The following is a 20,868-nucleotide window of genomic DNA, read 5'->3' as shown; positions in this document are numbered from 1 at the left end:
AACTTCAAATTTTGGTATGGTAATCATAACAAGAATGAAATAATTTTCGTGCAGTCTATTTTGAAGCTAATTATTCATTTAGTAATAGGGTTATTACCTTTTATACAGGTAGTAAGAATTATCATGGATGACTTCCAAATGTTTTCGTCCTCCATAACATAATGCTTATTTATTGTTTTAATAAACATTACAAATTCTAACTATGTCGTATCTCATAAATTCAATAAACAATGGTTAATTGAGTAAATATAATTTTCAAACATATATCAATTATCGATGAAAAAATAGAAATAGAAAATAGCTAATTACATAATTTCTGTTGATGTGGAAAGTTTGATGAAGCTTTCAGCTCCATTTCTGAAGTAGACATTTCATTTTAAAGTGTGATTTATACTTTTCTTTAACCCTTCAATTGTAATTTAAGTTGAAACGTGAAATAGAGTACGGACTTCTTTCTTTATTCACAACATGCAGAATGTACATTACAACAACACTTAATTTTAGTTGAAATTCAAACACTGTTATATATAAACTAGACATGACGTCAACTTCTGATAACATTGAAAGCAAAATTATTTATATAAAGTTCTTAATATTTGTCCTTGTTGGTCGCCGAAGTTTGTCGATGGTCAGTCTTGCAAAAGCCTTTTTATAGTCCGTACTGTTCAAAGCATAAATAAAGGGGTTAATAGCAGAGTTGACCCAGCCCAACCACACAAGACACGATGATAACTCTTGAGGAATTTCATACGTACAGAAAGGTCTGATGATGTATAAAATGAAAAAGGGAAGCCAGCATAAAACAAAACCTCCAACCACTACAGATAAGGACTTCGCCACTCTCCTTTCTCTCTGAAAAGCAGCTTTTTCGTAACCTTGTCTACGTGTCCACGTATCTTTTTGAATTTTTAAACCACGGCAGAAGGCAGTGCTACTGAAAGACGTTTCCCGAGATTCATTGGACGAATATGTTCTGATTAATCCTCTATCGCTATCACAGCTTTTTTCCAATATCAATGTAGCTCGCACAGAAGGAATACGAGAAATTGAAGGGGCTAAGGTTAAATTTTGAATTTTGTCGGAGCCCTTGTCATTCGTTTTTCCCAATCCTGCTTCTTGATCTATGGAAACTGGACTAATGTCAATCCGCACAGCGGGATCCGTATTTCTGTGCGATCTGGATCTTTCCAGACTGGAGCTCGTGTGGTCCCCAACACTGCTGTGACAGGAAGAATTACCCTGTTGACCGTCGTCTATTTTTTTTTTTATGCTGACACCACTCGTAAGAACCGACTCTCGTTTCCTAGCTGCTGCAAAAATCCTGTAGTAAACATACAACATAACAAAAGCTGGTATAAAGAAGGACCCTAAAGCCGAGTATACTACGTATCCAACGTTTGTGTTATACCCACACCCTGAAGAATTTTCCCTATCGGATTCGTGCCAGCCAAAGATGGGCGGGCAGGTAATAAGGGCTGACAAAACCCACACACCTGCGATCATAACGACTGCCAACTTTGAGTTCCGTTTTACAACGTAACTCATGGGAGAAGTGATAGCAAAGTAGCGATCCAAGCTGATACAGCACAAATTTAAGATAGACGCTGTACATAATAAGACATCTAAAGATATCCAGAACTCGCAGGCGATTCTTCCTAGTTGCCAACGATGAGCCACTTCCTGCATTACACCAAAAGGCATCACTAGAAACCCCACTAGTAAGTCAGACACAGCTAAGGACACCACAAAGTAATTAGTAACTGTTCGCATCCTTCGTGTCGTCGCAACGGCAGCAATTACTAGCATATTCCCTACCAAAGTAAGGAGGATTACCACAGACAAAACAACAATGACGACGGTGTTACTAAACGTCAGCTCCATTGGAGGAGTTACGACTCTTCTGGTTGTACACTCTTCTAAGCCGTGACAGAAAATGTTGACATTATTTTTATGACAATCAAAAGCTCAGGCGGTGTAATTAAAAATATTCACAGCAATTAAGAAGTAACTTCAAATCTTTCTCTCTATTGGTCATGTTCTTACATATTTAACTTTATCATAATCGCGTCAAGAAACACGACTGGCAGACGTACTCGAACTACTCCCGTTCACTCACGTTCGAGTAGCTAATAAGTGAGTTCAACTTCTGTAAGTCCTCAGTTTAAAATATATATGTGAAATTCACATAAGGCAGGGTATATGCAGAGGTTCATTCCTCACTACGAAAGTAATCTAGTTTCAACACAAAAGAAAACTTACGAGCTCTGTCTTTAAAGAACACGTGCAAATAAAATATTTATAGTCATCAATTTATCAGTAAGGACAAATGACCATTGTTATTTCAATCAAGATTGTTATTTTCTACCTTCTAGTAACATGAATATTATTGATTTGCTAAATATTTTCTACGTATTTCGTTCAGCATTCCGCAAAAATGAAAATTAATTACGTGTTGTGGTATATTCCACGGCAGTAGTTGTTGTGTTACTATTATGTCCATGTTCCTCGAGTTTTTCATATAAAATCCGATATTGGCTATTGAATACAAAATGTTCTACTAACTGATGGATATAAGATTATCGTTTTGGGAAAAATATAATTCTAACTTCACCACATTTTCATTTAAAATACGTCGAATAAATCCCGGGTTACAGATCTTATGCATTTGCTGTCTTCGAGGTCACTGTATACTGATTTTCCAACTTGGATCTGAAAAACATAAACACAAGATCTCTAAAACTTTAACACTTGAGTCGCAAGTATTTAAATAAATTGAATGTAATTATTTTCAATATGTTCAGTGGAAATTTTACCCTTTCAGAAACGAAGTTCAGCTAAAGATATGTTTTAAAAAACATAGAACATCCTCTCATATCATTTTTAACTTGACACCTTTATTTCAAAACTATTATCTTTAATGTTGGTTTGTTAAAAAACAAAAAAAAATTATATTTGAATAAACACCGCACACCCATATATCACATTTAATAGACTAATTACAGTCGAGATTTATTTAAAGTATCTTAAATATAATAATAATTAAAACCATAAAAATTAGTGCACATTATTTCATTTCTATAAGAACATGTTTTCGGCATCTTAATGGACAGGAAAATAATTGGTAAAGCTTAGTTCGACCTGTGGTTTGTTTAAGTTGACTTTTCCTTGCACACATTTTTAAAAGTTATTGTATTTCATTTGCGAAAGACTTTATACAGATTTCGTAAAACATATGTAAATAAAGTTAACATCGATTTCGATGAATAAATTGTTCCTTTAAAGTCGAAAATAATTTACCAAAGCTTATATTATCAATAAATTTCAGATATATATATATATAGTTTGAGTAATCATATTTTTCATCTAGTACGTTTTATTTAAACCCTTTGTAATGAGTAATTCTTAAAATATCTTGTCTCCATTCAAAGGGTATGTATATGGTTGTTTTATAGGTAAATAACGATAAAGCAAAGCATTGGGACGAATGCCAATATGTTTTAATGCTTATGGTTATATCTGAAGTACGTTATGTATGGTAAAGTAAACAAAACATAATGTAGTAAAAGTATACTTTGCTCAAAAGAACAATAGTACTTTAAAACATATGTTTAACATTAAATTATGCTTACGTTAATATCTTATTTAGTTCACTTTAATAGAATATGGTTCCTTTTAAATCTGTTAAAGTGATTCATCTTAATAGTTATTTTTGATTTTTTTCATTAGGGCTCCAGTAATTTTTTTAACCAGTTTCCAGAGCCACATAAATGGTTCAGCGTTTGACTAAAGCTAAATATTTTTCTCAAAGTGGTTATGTGTCTTAGTATAGAAAAAGAAAGAAAGCTGAACTTTAAAAATGAAAACCATTCGAACTCATCTTCATCATTAAAGCTATGTGTGCAGTAAAGTTTATTCTGAAGATTCATGGTCTAATATAGTTCAAGGACAATAACAACAACTTAATATAGTTTCAATATTGTAGACGATTATGCTAAAGTGGGCACCCTGTATTATAAAAATCTGATATGTGACTTTCAGAAGCAAAATGGTTAGGATCTTAATGTACATAGTACTGACTCTGTAACTGCTATTTTCTTGGTTATATCTTTTTTACTAGTTTTTGTCTCAAAAAGGCAAACTTGAGCTTTGAATAAAATATTTTCAGAATCAGCAGATTCAAACTCTATAAATATCGTTGTATACTGTATTCTATTCAAAAATGTTTTATAAACCATTTTCCAGGGTTCTTTTCTAGATATGGGACGAGACTAAGATGTGGTGCTATGAATCACTCTTCGTACTTTCAGCAGCGGGTTCGTTATGAGAGTGGCGGTCAATCCTGCTATTTGCTGCTTCAGGCAACGGATTCTGCTGACTGATTCCTACCCTCTATGACCTAAATGCTCAAGTGTGTGTGTGCATAGGATGTTGAACAAACTAATAAAAACTAGAAACCTCGATATAAATATAATCATGGAAGCGACTCATTGAATAAATGTTTACAGATCATATCACTATGGTATCATATATCTCACCCTAGCTTACTAGCTACATTTATTTAATGTGAAGTAGCTAGAAAAAAAAAAGCTACTTTGTTTGATCCAAAGCCTTACTGGTCAGGAAGTTTAAAGATTTGTTAAATAATATGTATTATTTGCTGGCTGCGAGGAGGATGATTATTTGTGACTGATTAACAGACAGTATTATATACAATGAAAAATGGTTAACACCAGATGAATGGCAGAAAGCAAAGCAACTGCGTTGTAAGACCATCAGCTAGATGTATGGGCATTGCCAAGCAGGGGTAATACTAAACAATGACACTAGCAAGCGTTCAGGAGCACTTTTATAAATTCCAGCATACTTCCATTGGCAGGATATCGACCTCCTCTGTACTAATAAGGTGAAAAAAGCAACCATGAAAGATTCTCATCGATACTTAAGGGAAATGACACTGCCGGAAAGCAAATAATCGTGTACTGTAGGTGTGAAAAGCAAAATATGAAAAATCAACTAGACATTACACAGCCAGAAAGCTACTTATAACATGAGTAAAGGAATATTCTTTTACCTCCTGCGAGGCAGCCAGTCTCCACATGAGTGGTTAGCGCTTGTCACTGCAACCCTTAGGATTATCACCTAATACTTAACTCACCTCAACCTGTATTTAAGAAAGGTAAAGATGCAACTACCAGAAAAGGTTATCAACTAATGTCATTCACTAGTACTCTGTGCTAAACCATGGAAAAATGATGTATGCACATATCTTATGGTGGCTTAATAATACATAAAAAATCAAACTTCTGTTTCACAGCATATGACTCAAACACTCACTAGAATACCAACTTTTCTACTTATGTCAATCAATTATAGCTGAATTTCAGGGAGAAAATTCCTCAGAAAATATTTGCTATTTTCCAAGGTGTACATTCGGCATTTGATTAAATATGGAGAAACCACTTGCTACTCAAACTCTGTGAACAAGGAATCTGGAGTAGAACTCCGTTTAGATAAATTTCTTTAGACAGAGAAAAATATAACTGTCAGTAAACAGTAGCTACTCCAAAATAGAGAAACTACACACTAGTGTTCTCCAGGGTTCTGACTTTAGCCTCCGCTATTTCTACTTTACACTCTAGGAGTCCATAAGAATATAACAGGAGATACTCCTGTTGGTTGTTGTGCTGGTGATATGGCAATCTGGTGCACATGTAATAACTTTAAGTGCTTTAAAAGTAGTATAAATCCGTCCTTAGATGCCATTATTGACTGGACATTGGATATGAAACTTCAGCTAAATTCATAAAAGACTAATTCCTGTTTCTTAACTGCTGACATATGGAACAGGAAACCTCCCAAACATCAACATCAGAGTAACATTAATAGAGGCAGTCGTCAATCCCAAGTAAGTTGGTGTTACGTTAGATCCAAATCTATATTACAATGAACATATTACAGACAGTTAAACTTAACTCACCCTAACATGTGTGTAAGAAAGATAAAGACGCAACTACCAGCAAATGTTATCAACTAATGTCATTTACTAGTATTCTGTGCTAAACTGAAGAAGTGCTAATTATAAGACCAGTCATGTGGTTTTCCTCACTAATTGGGGTATACATCTAGGAATTGTCACTGAAAACCTATACTAATTTCAAATTAGAGCAGTCAAAATCATCTGTCGAGATGTAACATGCATGAATGATGTTATTACTGAAGCAGACGAAGACCTAAAATCACTACATGAATAACAAGAATACTTGATAGTTCCCACGACTTTCAGAAAAACAAAATCATATTGCCAAATTGATGCGATCGTCAAGGAGAAGCTAGAAGTAAAATCAGATAAACTTGGGATAATATGAGAACAATTTTTTACCAAATATCTCTAGAAAAATAATTTCTTTATCATAGTAAACCTGAAGGTAGTCACAAAATGTAAGGAGTCTGACTCATGTAAGATCCTCCGAACCCTTGCACTGCAGATCACTGAAAACGAAATCACACACTTACACCAAAGCTCATGCTGATGGATCATCTGATAAACCTTTCAGAAGTGGCTGGTCTGGTGATCACGTGCTACCCAGTAGGTCATATCAAGGACTTTAGTTGGTAAAACAACATTTTCTGATGGTTAGACCATCAAGTGCAACTGACAATAGCTATATCTTTTCGTTTGGAGAAAAAAGAATGATCAAAATTTATCTACAAAAGATTGGTTTTGAGCCTTCTTATGTGAATACTGTAAATAAAGATTACTCATAAAAATCATAGGGGCAGACCGGACAAAAGTAGCCATTCATAAGTAGCCATTATATATAGCGTTATTCAGTTTCAATGCTTTTATTAAAATCTGAATTCATGTAAATGAAAATAATTCAACATTTAGCTGTAGAAAAATTCTTATGTAAGGATTTTGTATAGTTCTGTGTTTTCATCCTTAACTTCTTTCTGTACATTTTGGCATTGCCAACCCTACATGATCTTTAACTTTTTCAAAATGTTTTATTATTATATATTCTAACCAAACCTGTAATACAGCCCTTGATAAAACTTAGGTGTGAGTAGTGTAAAATCTTCTTTAGAAAAATAACGTTTAAATTTCATAACAGTAGTAACAGTAATAGCTTAGTGATGTTTATAACATCACTATTTATTATTTATTTCATTTATCATTTATTACATATCATTTATTGTTTAGTGGGTAAAATGAAAGCAACTGTTATGTGTAGTATGAAACATATATAACAAACACATTCAAGGCTACCTTAAGATTAGAACTATATGATCTCTTACTATCTCAATTAAATTGATGGTAAATGTTCCAAACAACTCCAATTATTAACTTATTTTTGTACGTGCTCACAAGTGTTCACAGAACATTCATAAATTTCCTGTGGTATCATTATTTTGTTATGGGAGAAAAGTTCCAAGAAACGTGAAGCAATGAGAAAGTACTATAGAAAATATACAAAATTCATTCTTCTTCTCCATTTATTTAGTTGTCCGATTTGTTGAAGTCGCTATGTCAGAAACAACACCCGACAATTAAAAATACGTTATTTGGAGCATGCATAAAAATGTCTGAGAAACAAATAGCGCGTCTACTGTCAGGTGTATGAAGAATGTGATTTACCTATCCGAACAGAGCGTTTCCTAATTCTTAACAGAGCTGTCAATAAACAAGAACTAGATGTAAAATAAACTCAAAGTACTTAAATTTAAACCGAAACTAAATTCAAAAGAATATCTGAAACATCTTCATCCGTATACAATAAATACTTATCGTGTACTTATTTTAGCGTTGTACTCCTATTAATTGTATATATATATATATTGCACAAGTGCTGTTTTAACTTTTTTATCTTCATCCGTGTTTATAAGTCTAATTAGGCTTTATTCAATAAACCTAAAAAAACAGGCAAAGTATATAATGTGTAATAATTTTTCATCTGCATATAAGACTGATTGGGTTCTGTCCCACGAACTTAATAAAACAACAACAACAACATACAATAGATAACTTTAAGAGTCAGTTGCCTATATCATCGAAAAGTAATCATGCTTTATAAGAATGATGTTCTAGGTTTCATACTGCCGTTGGAACTACATCTTCTATAGTCAGTTGCACTCAGTCTAATATCTACAGTATTGCTCGAAACTATAATTTCCATTGTAACAAGCTTCTTCGACAAATATTCTACATACTTTCCACTATGTGGACATTAACTTTCACGACTTAACAGAAATTTGTTCGAATTGGATTGTTGTACCTCCAGTTTCTTTAGCTACTGTTCTCACGAAAATAGCCATTTATTTCAAGTTATACTTATTCCGGAAACTAGTGAACGTTTGGCTCGTGAGCCTGGACAACTAGAAATCCTTTTTTATTACCTTGATAACATTACCAAGAAATATGCCCACCTTCATTACAATCAACTTTTTGGGCCGAAAACCTCTTTTTCGTAACCATTTCCTTACATTTGTCAATGAGAGTGTTTCTTCTACTTCACTTATGGTGTGATTAACATTCTGTAATGTACGCTATTGTTGATCTCTAGAGAGTTTATAAGGTAGAACATGTCCAGAAGTAACGAGAATATGTTAGATATATTGTATGTAACTATTAATAACTTCTGTTTAAGGTAAACTACCTAAATAGATAAAACTAAAAATATGTAAGTAAATAATATAACTAATTTAATATACTGGTGAAATAAAGAGTATGCAATGTCATAAAGTAAAAATTTCTAATAATTAGAATGCACTGCTATTATCGATATTTTCGGCTGAGAGAATAATCAAACTTATTTATATTGTTTGTAAGGCTTCAGTCCTCATACATTATACGCAAAGAATCCCATTTCATTCTAAATATAACTCAGAAAATGGAACTGTATATCAGGCAAATATGTAATTCTTTATTAAACGAATAAAGTAGGTGGCAAAATATTTCAAGTCATTCGCTAAGCCTCTGTTAGTCTTGGAACAAAAGCCGTTTCACTTCACAATCTATTCGACAAGAGGCGAATTCTGAGGACTAAATACAAAAATAGCTTATATCTTGTTTCCATCAAACCTTCGTTGTAGACAAACGTGAAATACAAGTGTCAATAAAAATCATCTAGTTTAAGGGTAAATTTCTCGAAAAGCTGTAGGGATGATTCGTGTTTTGGTAAGAGCTTAACTAAAGAACATTAGTCCTGATTACTGCTTAAAGCTATAGTAATTCAAAAATAAAAAATAATCGTGTTGGTGTGAAACTCATTGTGTTGAGATATAGTAGATTGGTTGGGAGGGTGCAAGGTTTAGCCTTTAACAGTGAGCATGGCTTTTTTGGGTATAAGATTGTACAGGACTGAAACATTGTCAATGAATTGTTCACTTAGATATTTTAACATCTGTTATTTTGAAATGTATAACTTCTGTTGACAGTTCAACCTTAAGTACAAGCTATCATTTTATTTTTTCCCGCAAAAAATATTCTATTAAGTACAGTTTCACTTGTAATTTATAAAGTGAATACTGATGGACAACGGAACTTTATTGGATTCCCTCTTCTTTACTAAAAACCGTGTTTTGGTACTTGTGGTGAGCACCGCAAAGAATAATCCAAACAAACTCTTCTTTACTTATCGTTGCTTGAATCGCTTTTGTTCTCTGGTTATTGTGCCACATTTACTGTAATATGGTGTGGATAGTGTAATATTGAAAGTAAGATTCCTTTGGTTTCTAGTAGAATTTCAACGGCTATTTCCTGTTAACTCATAGTTTCGTTTAAAAAAAGTATGTTTTTTCTTATATTTTTTCATTAGAGATCTTGCTAATAATATCTAATCAAAAACACCATAGGCGTGAAAAAGAAAGGTGCGGCTATAAAAGGACTATGTGTGAGACTTAAAGGAATGAAATCAAAATTGGCGACCAAACTTGTAGCTACACTTATAGCATTGATAAGAATTTTGCAGCAAATATTCCTTTATTACTTAGCCAAGCCGCGCTTGTTGTTCAACTTGGGCCACGACGATGTGTAAAACAAAATGCACGGCCTACCTAACTAATTCAATCCTTTTTTTGGCTACACCTTTTTTTCACACCTAAGGTGTTTTTAATTAGATATCATTATTTTCTGTCAATACACACCAACAAACCACATCAAGTAAGAAAGTGACACTCGATAGTTACCAACATTAGCTTTAGGATCGCAACCCTATTATTCGGAAAAAACATTTACTTTACAGAACCAACCAGATCCTTTAAAATATATGGTGGTAATTTTCCTCTCCAGAACAGTGTTAATTGCTTCCTTTATAGTTACGCCATGGAATTTATATTAAAAGTTTCCTGTCACCACCCCATGCAATCGTTACAGCCGTATCAAGCATTATTATTTATGCTAATTGCTTAAGCTAATATTACGTGACGCTAAACGCTCTTTAATTAGGATGTTTCCATAAAAGTTAGTAAATTTGTTCTGAAATGTTGGCAATCAATAATCAATAATAACTGTCCACCCGTATGATTCTTTTAAAAACTTGAGCTAGAAACTTAATCTAGCGTGCTTGGCCTAACCAATACTTATGTATCTGCACGACAGTGCATGTCCTTTCACCTTATAGATTTGCTGCTCTAAATCAGCCGTCTTTAATCCGAATGACAAAAAATCTAAAGTCGGTCCAATTTTATTCTTAGTTGAAGCTGTAGTAAAAATGTTAGACCGGTAGTTCACTTGATTTTTTTTGCGTAGGCGTGCGCAAACATTTTCGTCAAATTTGAGCGGTTTTTGTTGAATAACTTTACACATGTAGTTCATATTCACACCAAATGAGACTCTTAATTGTAGGTTGAAAAGATCTGTCAGTGTTACGAATTTGAAAAATATCCATAAAAGTTAGATATGTTTTTCTTTCAAATAAAGTTTCCGTGTTTTTGGTGCGAAGAAAGAAAAAAAAAGGAAGAAACTCCATCAAAATAGATGTTATATCTCAAGTATTTCTTAATGGATTGCCTTGAAATTTGGTATGTGAAGTACGAGTCCAGTAGAGCACATAATTCGAAAATATGTGATACTTTGTATAACCACAGTGCGAGATACAGAACGTGGAAAATTGCTAAACTATCACTCCTGTTAATAACACACATTGTGTCCTGCAGCAGGTTGTTTTGGCCGCACGACACACTACCGTATCTCTTGATAGTTGTAAGTACAAGTGTGAATGTTACCTCAAGATCAGTAAGATACACATTAGTACTAAGTGGTCTCAGTATATGTGTAGCTGCTACAAAAACCCTACTTATAAGATATAACCAAACCGAAAGAATGAAATAGGCATTATACTTTAAACAATGGGCTGAGAAAAGCATGCGGAGGGTGCTCTTTAGAGTTGAATCCAAATTGAAATTGCTTGACAACAGTCAGTGATGGTTTGGTCAATGTCACGGTTAATGTACATGTACAGTAAAGCATACTGGAGAAACAATACAAGTTCAGGCTGCATTTCACTCAATGGTGTTGGAAATCTATACAAAATTTACCACATCATGACTTCTGATAGGTACAAGTAGATTCTTCTCCATCATGTTATACCCTTGGGACAGTGATCACAAGTATGAATAAATATTGTGAAACGATACCTGGAAAGAAATAGTGGTCGATGAAACACTCACTACAATAGTGGTCCTGCATGATATGAATGTTATTACGTCTGTATGTTGTATGAGCTTATACAGAAACTGAGAAAATCAAATAACAAACAAACAACTTAGCTAAATTGTAATACATAACATTTGGAATAATACATTGATAAACTGGGCCATTCCATTACTAAAGTTATTACAATATTTTGATTGAAACTAGAGGTATCATTTATATCTCAATCATAATTCAAGCAATCACCTACATACAGGGATGATTGTATATATTTCAAATAAAGCTCAGGCACAACGTAGAAGAAAACAAACATGACTGAAATAATTCTTAACAGAAAATGCTATCCTCGAACAATAACATCAAAAAGGAAACGTCTGCTCAAAATAAAAAAGTTAATAGAGGATAGAAGATTTTCTGAGTTTCTCGTCGGAGTCATTTAATACGAAATTGGCATAATGTAGTCTGGTAGCTAGAATTTATAGTTTGCGATTCGTTACCGCAAAAACGTGATTTACAGATTGGGGCCTTTGGTGAAGGTGAAATCCCACTATTTAATCACAAAAAAGTAGCCTGAGAGTTGTCAGTCGGTGCTGTTGACTTAACTGCCTTCCCTCTAGTTTATTAGTTCAAAATTAGGGATGGCCTTGTAGCTTTGTCGGAGAATCTGAAACAAACTTATATGATATAACATCATATACATCTGTGTTTTATTGTACGTTGTTTTCAGCACCTTATGATATAAAACAAATAGTAAGAGTAGTAATATATATATATAATGTGGTTTCTTTCAACGAATTAAAAAAGTGCAAAATGTTAAAAAAACACCAAAAATAGACCAAAATCGTCAAAAAAATAATTAAGAAATGCTCAAAAATCATCCAAACTAGCTCAAAATTGTTTAAAAATATCGAAAATTGGAATCATCAAAATTTTTCTTCATTTTAGTTGCACTGGTCTCCAGGTCTATAGTTTAACCTTCCTACTTTAGGATATGGGGTTTCTGTTCCACTTGAAAGGAAAATATTTTCTAAAATATGAGAGAATTTTACCTAAAACGTTTTTTTTAATAAACGCATCACCATAAGAATTATCTTTTGGATAGTCTGACGTATCAAACACATTTTTTTATATCCTTATACAGGTCATCTGTTTTTATTTTATAAATATAAAAGACAGTATCTTGATATAATAATTGTAAGTCACCACTGTAGTTTGGTTTCACGAACCCATGGTAGAAACCATATAATATTATCGAACGATCTAGAATGCTCAAACCAATGTAAATTAGTTTATTGATGTTATTTTTGTTTTATTCCTATGTATAGTGGATAAAGTTTCTGTCTCCTTGAAGTTTGATTTATTTATTAACTTTGTTTGTATCACAACACAATTTGATATCAACTATTTTTCTAATATTTTTCATAGCCTATAGAAATACAGCATGATTTAACAACTTAAAAAAATATTTTTTCTTAATCATTAGTGGCTTAAGTTCTCGTTTGTAAATTTAGATCAATATATTTTTCTTGTGTATTTTAGAGCAAAGCCTCATTGGGCTATATGCTGTGTCTACCGCGAGAAATCAGTGTACACATTTCTTAAGGAAATCAGAATATTTTAACTGTAACACTGTGAATTTTCTTCGGTTTCATTCCAAATAATAAATATCGTTTAACATTTCTAAGGTGAAGTACCTAGCTTTTATAATATTGTCATTAATTTTATTTCTTTGGTCGATATTCTGTTCTCCTGAGCTAGCCGTATACGTGAATGATAGTAATGTAGTTCTTTTAGATAGTCCAGCTTTACTTCTGAAATATAAACTTACAAAATCATCAGGTACATCAATATTTGTATCATTCCATTTATATCCTCTATCGAATGAATATTGACGTATTGCCCATCCATACAGGGTACTAGAACCTAGATAAGCTAAATAAACAGATTCTTTATCAAGATCGTAATCTCACATATGTTTATCATTTGCTTTGCTATATCTATACAGTCTTCTTCGTGTTTCTTCAATCTATAAATGTAGTACTAGAACTTATACGTAATTTAGAGATTTTTTATATTTCATTATAATTTAGTTAATATATTTCACATACACTCTCCCCACGTAATAGGCTATGTGACTACCAAATTATTCACATCATGTAAGTTAATTTTTACATAACGTTTAATATTTGTCAAAGTATCCCCTGAGCACTTACAATTTTTCTTCTGGTTCACTATCTTTTAACACAGAGAACAAGACACAATAATATTTATGTCACCGCTAAAAACTGAGTTGCGATACACTTGATGAGCGCAAATTAGATAGCTCATTGTGTAGCTTTGTGCTTAATAACAAACAAATAAACCTCTATTTCAGGATCACAATTTGCAGTCTCAACACACAGTGAAACAAAGATAAATATCAGTGTTTCAGTAACTGGAAAATTGATTTTCATTATAGCTATTTTCTTCTACTACTTAATATAGTTTTCTTTCACATACTTAGAGTTGAGTTACCTCCTTCAGTTTCTTACATAGAGGCTTACAATCATTGAAAAAGAGTCACCCATTACTGTTATTATTGCTTTATTCAATAAAATACAGATCAAAAGTTATTAGAACTGTCTGGATTTTTTTTACCACTAACTGGAGTTTATCACTAGAAAGAACTATTAATATAAATAAAATAACGACTCTTCCTGCAAAGTATACATTTTACCACTCAATATTTTGCTTTACAGCATTTTAAGTGGAGAGCAAACTTGTTAATAGTTATACAAAGCGTAATGTTAAATAGGTTAGACCATATGTTTCACCATTTTTTGATCATCCACTTTTTTACTAATGTAAGGTCGTATATAATGAGATTTTTCAGTCTATACATTAAAATGTTTAGTGACTACAAATTTAATATTGGTTTAACTCGCACTGTCAGATAAGTTTTCCTTCAATCTAGCTACTACTAAGTTCGGTCCTCACCCACATATTATAAATTGCAAATATAAAACTATTCAATAAAAATTAATTTAATCCATGTAGTAATATCATTATTAGCATTACTCTATAAATCCCTAATTGTTTTAATAGAAATTTACGAAGCTGGAACTGTAATTTAATAAATATTACGTGTGTATATTGCTTGTGTTGTATGACCAGTATCATCACTCATTTTTCTCTTTTTTTCTATTACTTTCATATAAGTTCAGTAAATAAAAATTGGATCTTAATTTTTCATAGCTATACATTTGTTGAGAAAATAGCATTCTATTTTAATGAAATAAAAAATAAATATTTGTAAATTATTGTTGTTAACGCTCCGCGAGTCCATTATATTTATCGAGATTTGTTTAATATTGTTTGTTAAAACTTTGATACAAAGAACAATAATTATAATGATTGTCTAGTGGTTCCAAAATACAGCATGCTTCACGTTTAGTTTGAAAGAATATTAAGAATTGATCAGATGAAATAGATATTATTGTTTATACAGCACTTTATAACGAAACACGAAAGTCGACAATAGGAGTATAAATGACAAAGCTTAGTTAAACAATTATATTTCAATGTTTATAACAACAAAAGTCTTCACTAAAAATAAAACACACATCTGAAGTATATGTTTCCATATGATTCTGCCTATTTACATCGTCAGAAATAAATCGATAATGATTTGAACACATACATCCATGAATTCAAAGTATACATAGGTAATTTGTTGTTAACTGAAAGTATTTTAATGATAGCCTATCATTTTTTACAAATCCCATCCCTTTGGTCTTTCCATTATCTATAACGATAAAAGGATATGGATAAATTTCTCCTCTTTGTTTAAATTTGTAGCTCAAAACATATAGGGTGATATTTTACAAAAAATGAAAGAGGACCAAAAGGCGGAATCAGATTTATTATTCAAATAGAATATCATTGAAATACATAGAAAGAAAAATGGATTTTTTTACACCAATCTCGGTTCAATGAGATCGGCATAAACAAAATGGTGAATGTTGTATAGAATGTTATGTACATATGCAAACAAGATTAATAATAAAAAGTAAACACGTGTAGCCATTCAAACCCTTAAAAATTAAACGTAGGTTATCATTTTATTTGCATATATTACACTTTTATGGAATTATTTCTGAAAAAAAGAAACGTACTATTGAAAAAAGTTAAACATTTTAGAATTTCTTTATAATTCATCATAATGCAAATTATAACTTTATGAGTTTTGCGAACTAGGTTTTATCATGATACATAAAATTATCTAAGCACTACAAGTTTATGAAAGGTTGATATATTAAAGTCAAACGCTTTGCAGTCTATTAGGAAATAGGGCAAAATGGCATAGTAATGTGAATGGGATATAAAAGGAGGTGTTACAAATATCGTTTTATTTTATCATTGTTACATAATTTATAATGTGTGAAATTAATTTAATTTCATTTTAGGATAACTTTAGGGTCATAAACGTCACTCTGAATACTTGAGTAAGGAAGCACATTATGCTAATATAATAATAGGTAGGCAAATCAGCATAATGAAGAATTTTATTCATAGTGGAACCTACCACATGTTTCGACAGAAGACAGACCAATGTTCTTACGAAACATAAAAAATTCTTCCTTATGCTAATAACTCGTAGTTTGCCTTAATATTATTTTCACTCTGAATGACATTTTGGTGTTGCGCTTGTCTTGATCTGTTCTTTTAATTTATTATTAATTATTATTGAGTTTTTAAATTAAATAATTTTGACATGTTTTCGATAAACAAGGTCAATAAGTAGATTTGTTTTTCATTGTTTATTTTTTAATGTTTTATCAGTATAAAAAATAACCAAACAATGAAAAAGACAAGCAAAATAGTAAAGTTGTCATTAAAAGTGACCTTTACAATTCTAAATTTATTCCAGAAAAAAAATATGTGTAAAATATAGCTTGACGTTGAAATTCTGGTACAAAATAACTTTGAGTTTTAAAACATAAGATGAAAATAGCATTGGTGACAAAATAGTTTTAACACGGCAGAAGTATTTACAGGAAATGTTAGAAATGTTGTCAAAAAAGTATATGACTTCAGAGATTATGTGAGGATATAACTATGATGTTAAAAGTGTTGTAAGGAACTGAGATCAATGTCAAAAGTATAGGTTTTTGTGAGGATATAATTTTGACATTAAGGGTTATAAGGAAATAGAGTGACGTTAGAAACGCTGTGAGAAAATATCTTTATAGCTAGACGCATTATGAAAAAACGTTTTGTGTAGGAAAATTTACATCACAGTGTTGAAAGAAAATATTTTTGATGTTATAGAAATGCTGTAACAAAATAGCTTTATGTCGTTGGAATTATGAAAATATAGCATTACTATTAGAAACAAAGATTGTATAAAAACAGCTTTGTTGTTTATACAGAGGCGTTTTGAGGAAATAACTTCAATGTCAAGTGCGATATACAGGAATGGTTTTCACGGCAATGGTGAAGCAAGTAGCTTTGGTGATAGAAACGATGTGAAAATTTTCGAACTCGTGAATTTAAGTGTTTTACACTCACAAAAAAAAAGAAACCTATCATTCTATAGGTAGTTTACTTGTTGTTAAATAAATGTTTAAAGAAGTCTATTTATTCAATGATGTGAACATTTTGTTTGGGTGTCAAAAGGATATATCTTTGATTTTTGAAGTGTGGTGAGTAACTTGTTTAAGAGACTGAAATTTAGTAGGAAATATAGGTATGGTGTTAGCAACGTTATGAGAATATAGTCTTAAAGCAGGGTAAATTATGAGGAAAACAATTTACTGTGAGGAATATTATCAGAAATTTTGGATTTCAAGAATGTTGTGAGGAAACAGTTTTCGTTATAGAAGCATTGTTAGGAAAAAATGGTACGAAGTTAGAAGTGTTTCATACCACAACATTAAAATTTGTAATAAGGAGCAAGTTAACTGCAGATGTGTTTTCCTCAACATTCCTCTTAATTTATCCAACTTAAGAAGAATGTGGAAAAAATATATGCACTTAACTTGTTATTATAGCAATCATTAGACCTATTTGTTTTCCAATATATTATTTCGCTGGCTTAAAGCGACCATAACTTTAAAGTGTTGAATACGTTGATGTTAGAAGGGTTGTAAAAATAATTTTGATGTCCTAAATATTTTAAGTCACTGATGTCAAGGGCGATTTAAGAAATGATTTTAATGTTAAAAGGTTGAGGCAAAATAGGTTTCATGTCAAACGTTTAGTGAAGAAAAACTTTGATGATTGAATTTTCGCAAGAAAATAGCATTAGTGTTGGAGCAAGAAATTTTGTAAAAAAATAACTGTTGTCATAAATACTGTAAAAAAAAATTGATATCAAAAGTGTTATCAGGAAATTACTTTAATAAGAAGGTAGATTTGACAAACCACATTTGATTTTAGATACGTTGTGAGGAAATCATTTCAAAGCAAGATATTCATTGAGGAAATAGCTTTTATATCAGATGTACTGCGGAGATAAAAAACATTGTGAGCTGGATATCTTTTTAATGTCAGTGACATTGTGGAACATGTCATTGGCATGTATTGTGATTACGTAGCCTTATTAACATAACCTTCGTCAATTGATAACTATCAGTTTATAGCCTTATTTTCAGAAAATAAAATAGTTCTGAAAGTCCGAATATCTAAACTGTTGAGACAAAACGTATTGCTCTGCTGTTATAGAAAATTTTACATTTGTAAATGTTGTGTGTACGTAACTTTGGTATGAGAAATGTTGTCAGTATTTAGACGTAACTTTAGAAATCATTGTCAGTCATTATCGCCATTGTTGTAATATGGTCAAATTTATACTGGCAGTCTTTGTGAATGGATAGTTTATGTTGGAGCTATTGCGAGAAAGAGTTGTCTTGTTAAAACGTTGAAAGGAAAGAATATAAACATAAGAAAAGTTCGAAGTCAGTAAAATTTGGAGCCTATAATAATAAAATCAAAATATACGTAAATGAAAGGAATCACTTTTTCTAAATAATTCAGAAAGATCACGAACATTCTTTGTGATGCTTGTACTTTTAATAGTTACCCATCTCTTTTGCTGTAATAACTAACTCCAAGCTTACAAACTGCTCTACTTAGAAAGACTAACGCTACAAACTTGTCTGTTTCGCACGTCCTACTGTTACTTCGTTACTATATTTGAACCTATGCCCAGTGGAATTTTCATTTAAAAATTAGTCGTCTATAGTAGTAGTATAAGAAATATGAAGTGTAGATCTACCTTACCTGCAGTAGAAGCTGTACATGTTGTCGAGACTAGTGTGGAACTGAGAGAACACAGAGAGACTGCTTGTACTCCGTATAACAGAATACAGCTTTCCTCTAAACGATTTGTCCAATACGATCCTGTGCTAACAATTCCTTCTAGTGTTATCAGACAAGTGCTGCCATGAATTGACGTCATTCTAGCTTCCAGCCCCCTCGCATGCATAGATGTAATTTGTGTATAAGTCAAAAGCAACACTCTCATAAAATTTCACTGATGTACAAGAATATAGTACTCAAACTTTCATTGAAAATTGAACTGAAATAGTATTGATCTAGAATTCAAAATCTTACTCCCGTTAACTGATAGGTGCTCCAATAACATAAAATATAAACTTATCTATTGTGCTACTGATCTGTAACAAGATTACTCAAATCCGATTACAAATATTTTAGATAAAGTATCTTTCTCTTCGATATCATTTCTTATTCTCACGACCTAAAACTTGCGTAGTAGAAACGTATGATAAGGAAAATCTTTAATTTTTTCTTATGTTTCTTGAATGTTTATGAAAATGTTGAAAATAATAAAATTAGCTTATGGTCCTTTGTTCACGTGTACAGTCTGTTTACAAAGTACAATCTGCAGTACATTTTGTGATGATACAGTAAATAGACCCATTCATTTCACAGGTAAATAAGACGCAGACATATTATAGCTAATGCTTTTTAAACCTGAAATTATATTAATTTACCGCATACAACAGCGTCCGAGACTAATTCAGCTCTCTTATTAATATCGAAACCCGCTATGGGAAATGTACTAAAGACACAGAAAATAAATGGATGCCCCAAATGTGGTTTGAGACAAATAATGTCCAATAATTACCATGGCCAATGAAACCCTCAACCTAAGTTCGTTTATACTGCGTTGGGAAATTTAGGGACTCTTCTTAAGGGACAGAAAGGTTTAACGAATTTGTTATTGTATATTTATTTTAATATCAACGTTGTTTGGATTAAGTTTATATCTAAAACATGCATAGTTTATAGTGTTAAATATATATTTCGTAACTCCCGCCTCTTCTCCAAAGTTGTAGAAGATTCTCGAAAGTAAGAATCAACAATATATGTATATACGTAAATACTTGTATTGTTACGTAAGACTGAATTTTATTTCAGTAAAAGTAAAATGTGAAAAGAAATATATTGGAAGGTAAAAAACTGAATATGTAGGAGCAACAGGTACTGAAATGCTGAGATAATGACAATACTTTTATAGCAGATTCTGGCTATCTCATATAACATCTTTCTCCTCCAAGAGTTGAACGAATCTGGTTTTATAAAGTCAAAATTGCATTCATCATAAACGTTTCATTTGTAGGTGACAAATCAGAAAATGAGCACCATTATGGGGAAATATCTTTGTTCCTGTGACAGTTGCAAGGTAGTCCTCTATACTTAATGTAAAGTATAATACAGTGTAACTCTCCCATGAAAGAGTACATGAGTTCTTTGACAAGATGATCTACAGAAAGTAGATTTGATGTTTAAAGGAATTCTATCTTTATATTGTTAAATTGTGATAAGAGAGTTAGCAAACAGGATCAAACACAAAAGGTGTAATGAATTTTTAAAAAAGAACCAAAACTCGAGCGCATTCGAATCGCTGACTATTCTGCTTCACGAGAATGAAGGGTGGGGATTAGTGAGTGCAATGTAATATATAGATACTATGTACAGATATAAGATACAGATGTTGACGTTACGTAGGTAAGGCGTTCCAGGTGAGTTAACCTTGGAGACTAGCCAATCATAACTGGAAACGCTGGTGTCAGGTTTAGTTTGTACAAAAGAAATATGTACATTACATGAAAGACATGAGAGTGATAATAGTTAAAAAGATGTTAAAACTGTTTTCATACGATAGAAAAATAAAATAAAAACAAAGGAGATGGGAATTAGATAAAATGATA

At 31.9% G+C, this 20,868-nt stretch overlaps 1 protein-coding gene across 2 annotated transcripts; it reads right to left on the bottom strand.

Moving 5' to 3' along the window:
- Positions 1-273: 273 nt before the first annotated feature.
- On the bottom strand, positions 274-19,002 carry LOC106464766 (5-hydroxytryptamine receptor 1F-like). 2 transcript variants are annotated; one of them, XM_022392566.1, is made up of 3 exons: positions 18,914-19,002; positions 11,536-11,634; positions 274-2,709 (listed from the first exon to the last, which is right to left on the bottom strand). In XM_022392566.1, the coding sequence occupies exon 3, from the start codon at positions 1,879-1,881 to the stop codon at positions 577-579; it is 1,305 nt and encodes a 434-aa protein (XP_022248274.1). In that variant the 5' UTR covers positions 1,882-2,709; positions 11,536-11,634; positions 18,914-19,002; the 3' UTR covers positions 274-576. The 2 variants fall into 2 exon arrangements, with proteins under 2 accessions (XP_022248274.1, XP_013780378.2); XM_013924924.2 differs by lacking the exon at positions 11,536-11,634.
- Positions 19,003-20,868: the final 1,866 nt, after the last annotated feature.

This window comes from Limulus polyphemus, unplaced genomic scaffold, assembly GCF_000517525.1.
Source record: "Limulus polyphemus unplaced genomic scaffold, Limulus_polyphemus-2.1.2 Scaffold1737, whole genome shotgun sequence".
Taxonomy (NCBI): domain Eukaryota; kingdom Metazoa; phylum Arthropoda; class Merostomata; order Xiphosura; family Limulidae; genus Limulus; species Limulus polyphemus.
Note: the sequence above shows the minus strand (reverse complement) of the source record. Positions and strands in the feature narration are given on the sequence as shown.

Bases quoted from the DNA above. Each gene is read 5' to 3' on its own strand.
- LOC106464766 (XM_022392566.1), bottom strand. From the start codon at position 1,881: ATGGAGCTGACGTTTAGTAACACCGTCGTCATTGTTGTTTTGTCTGTG.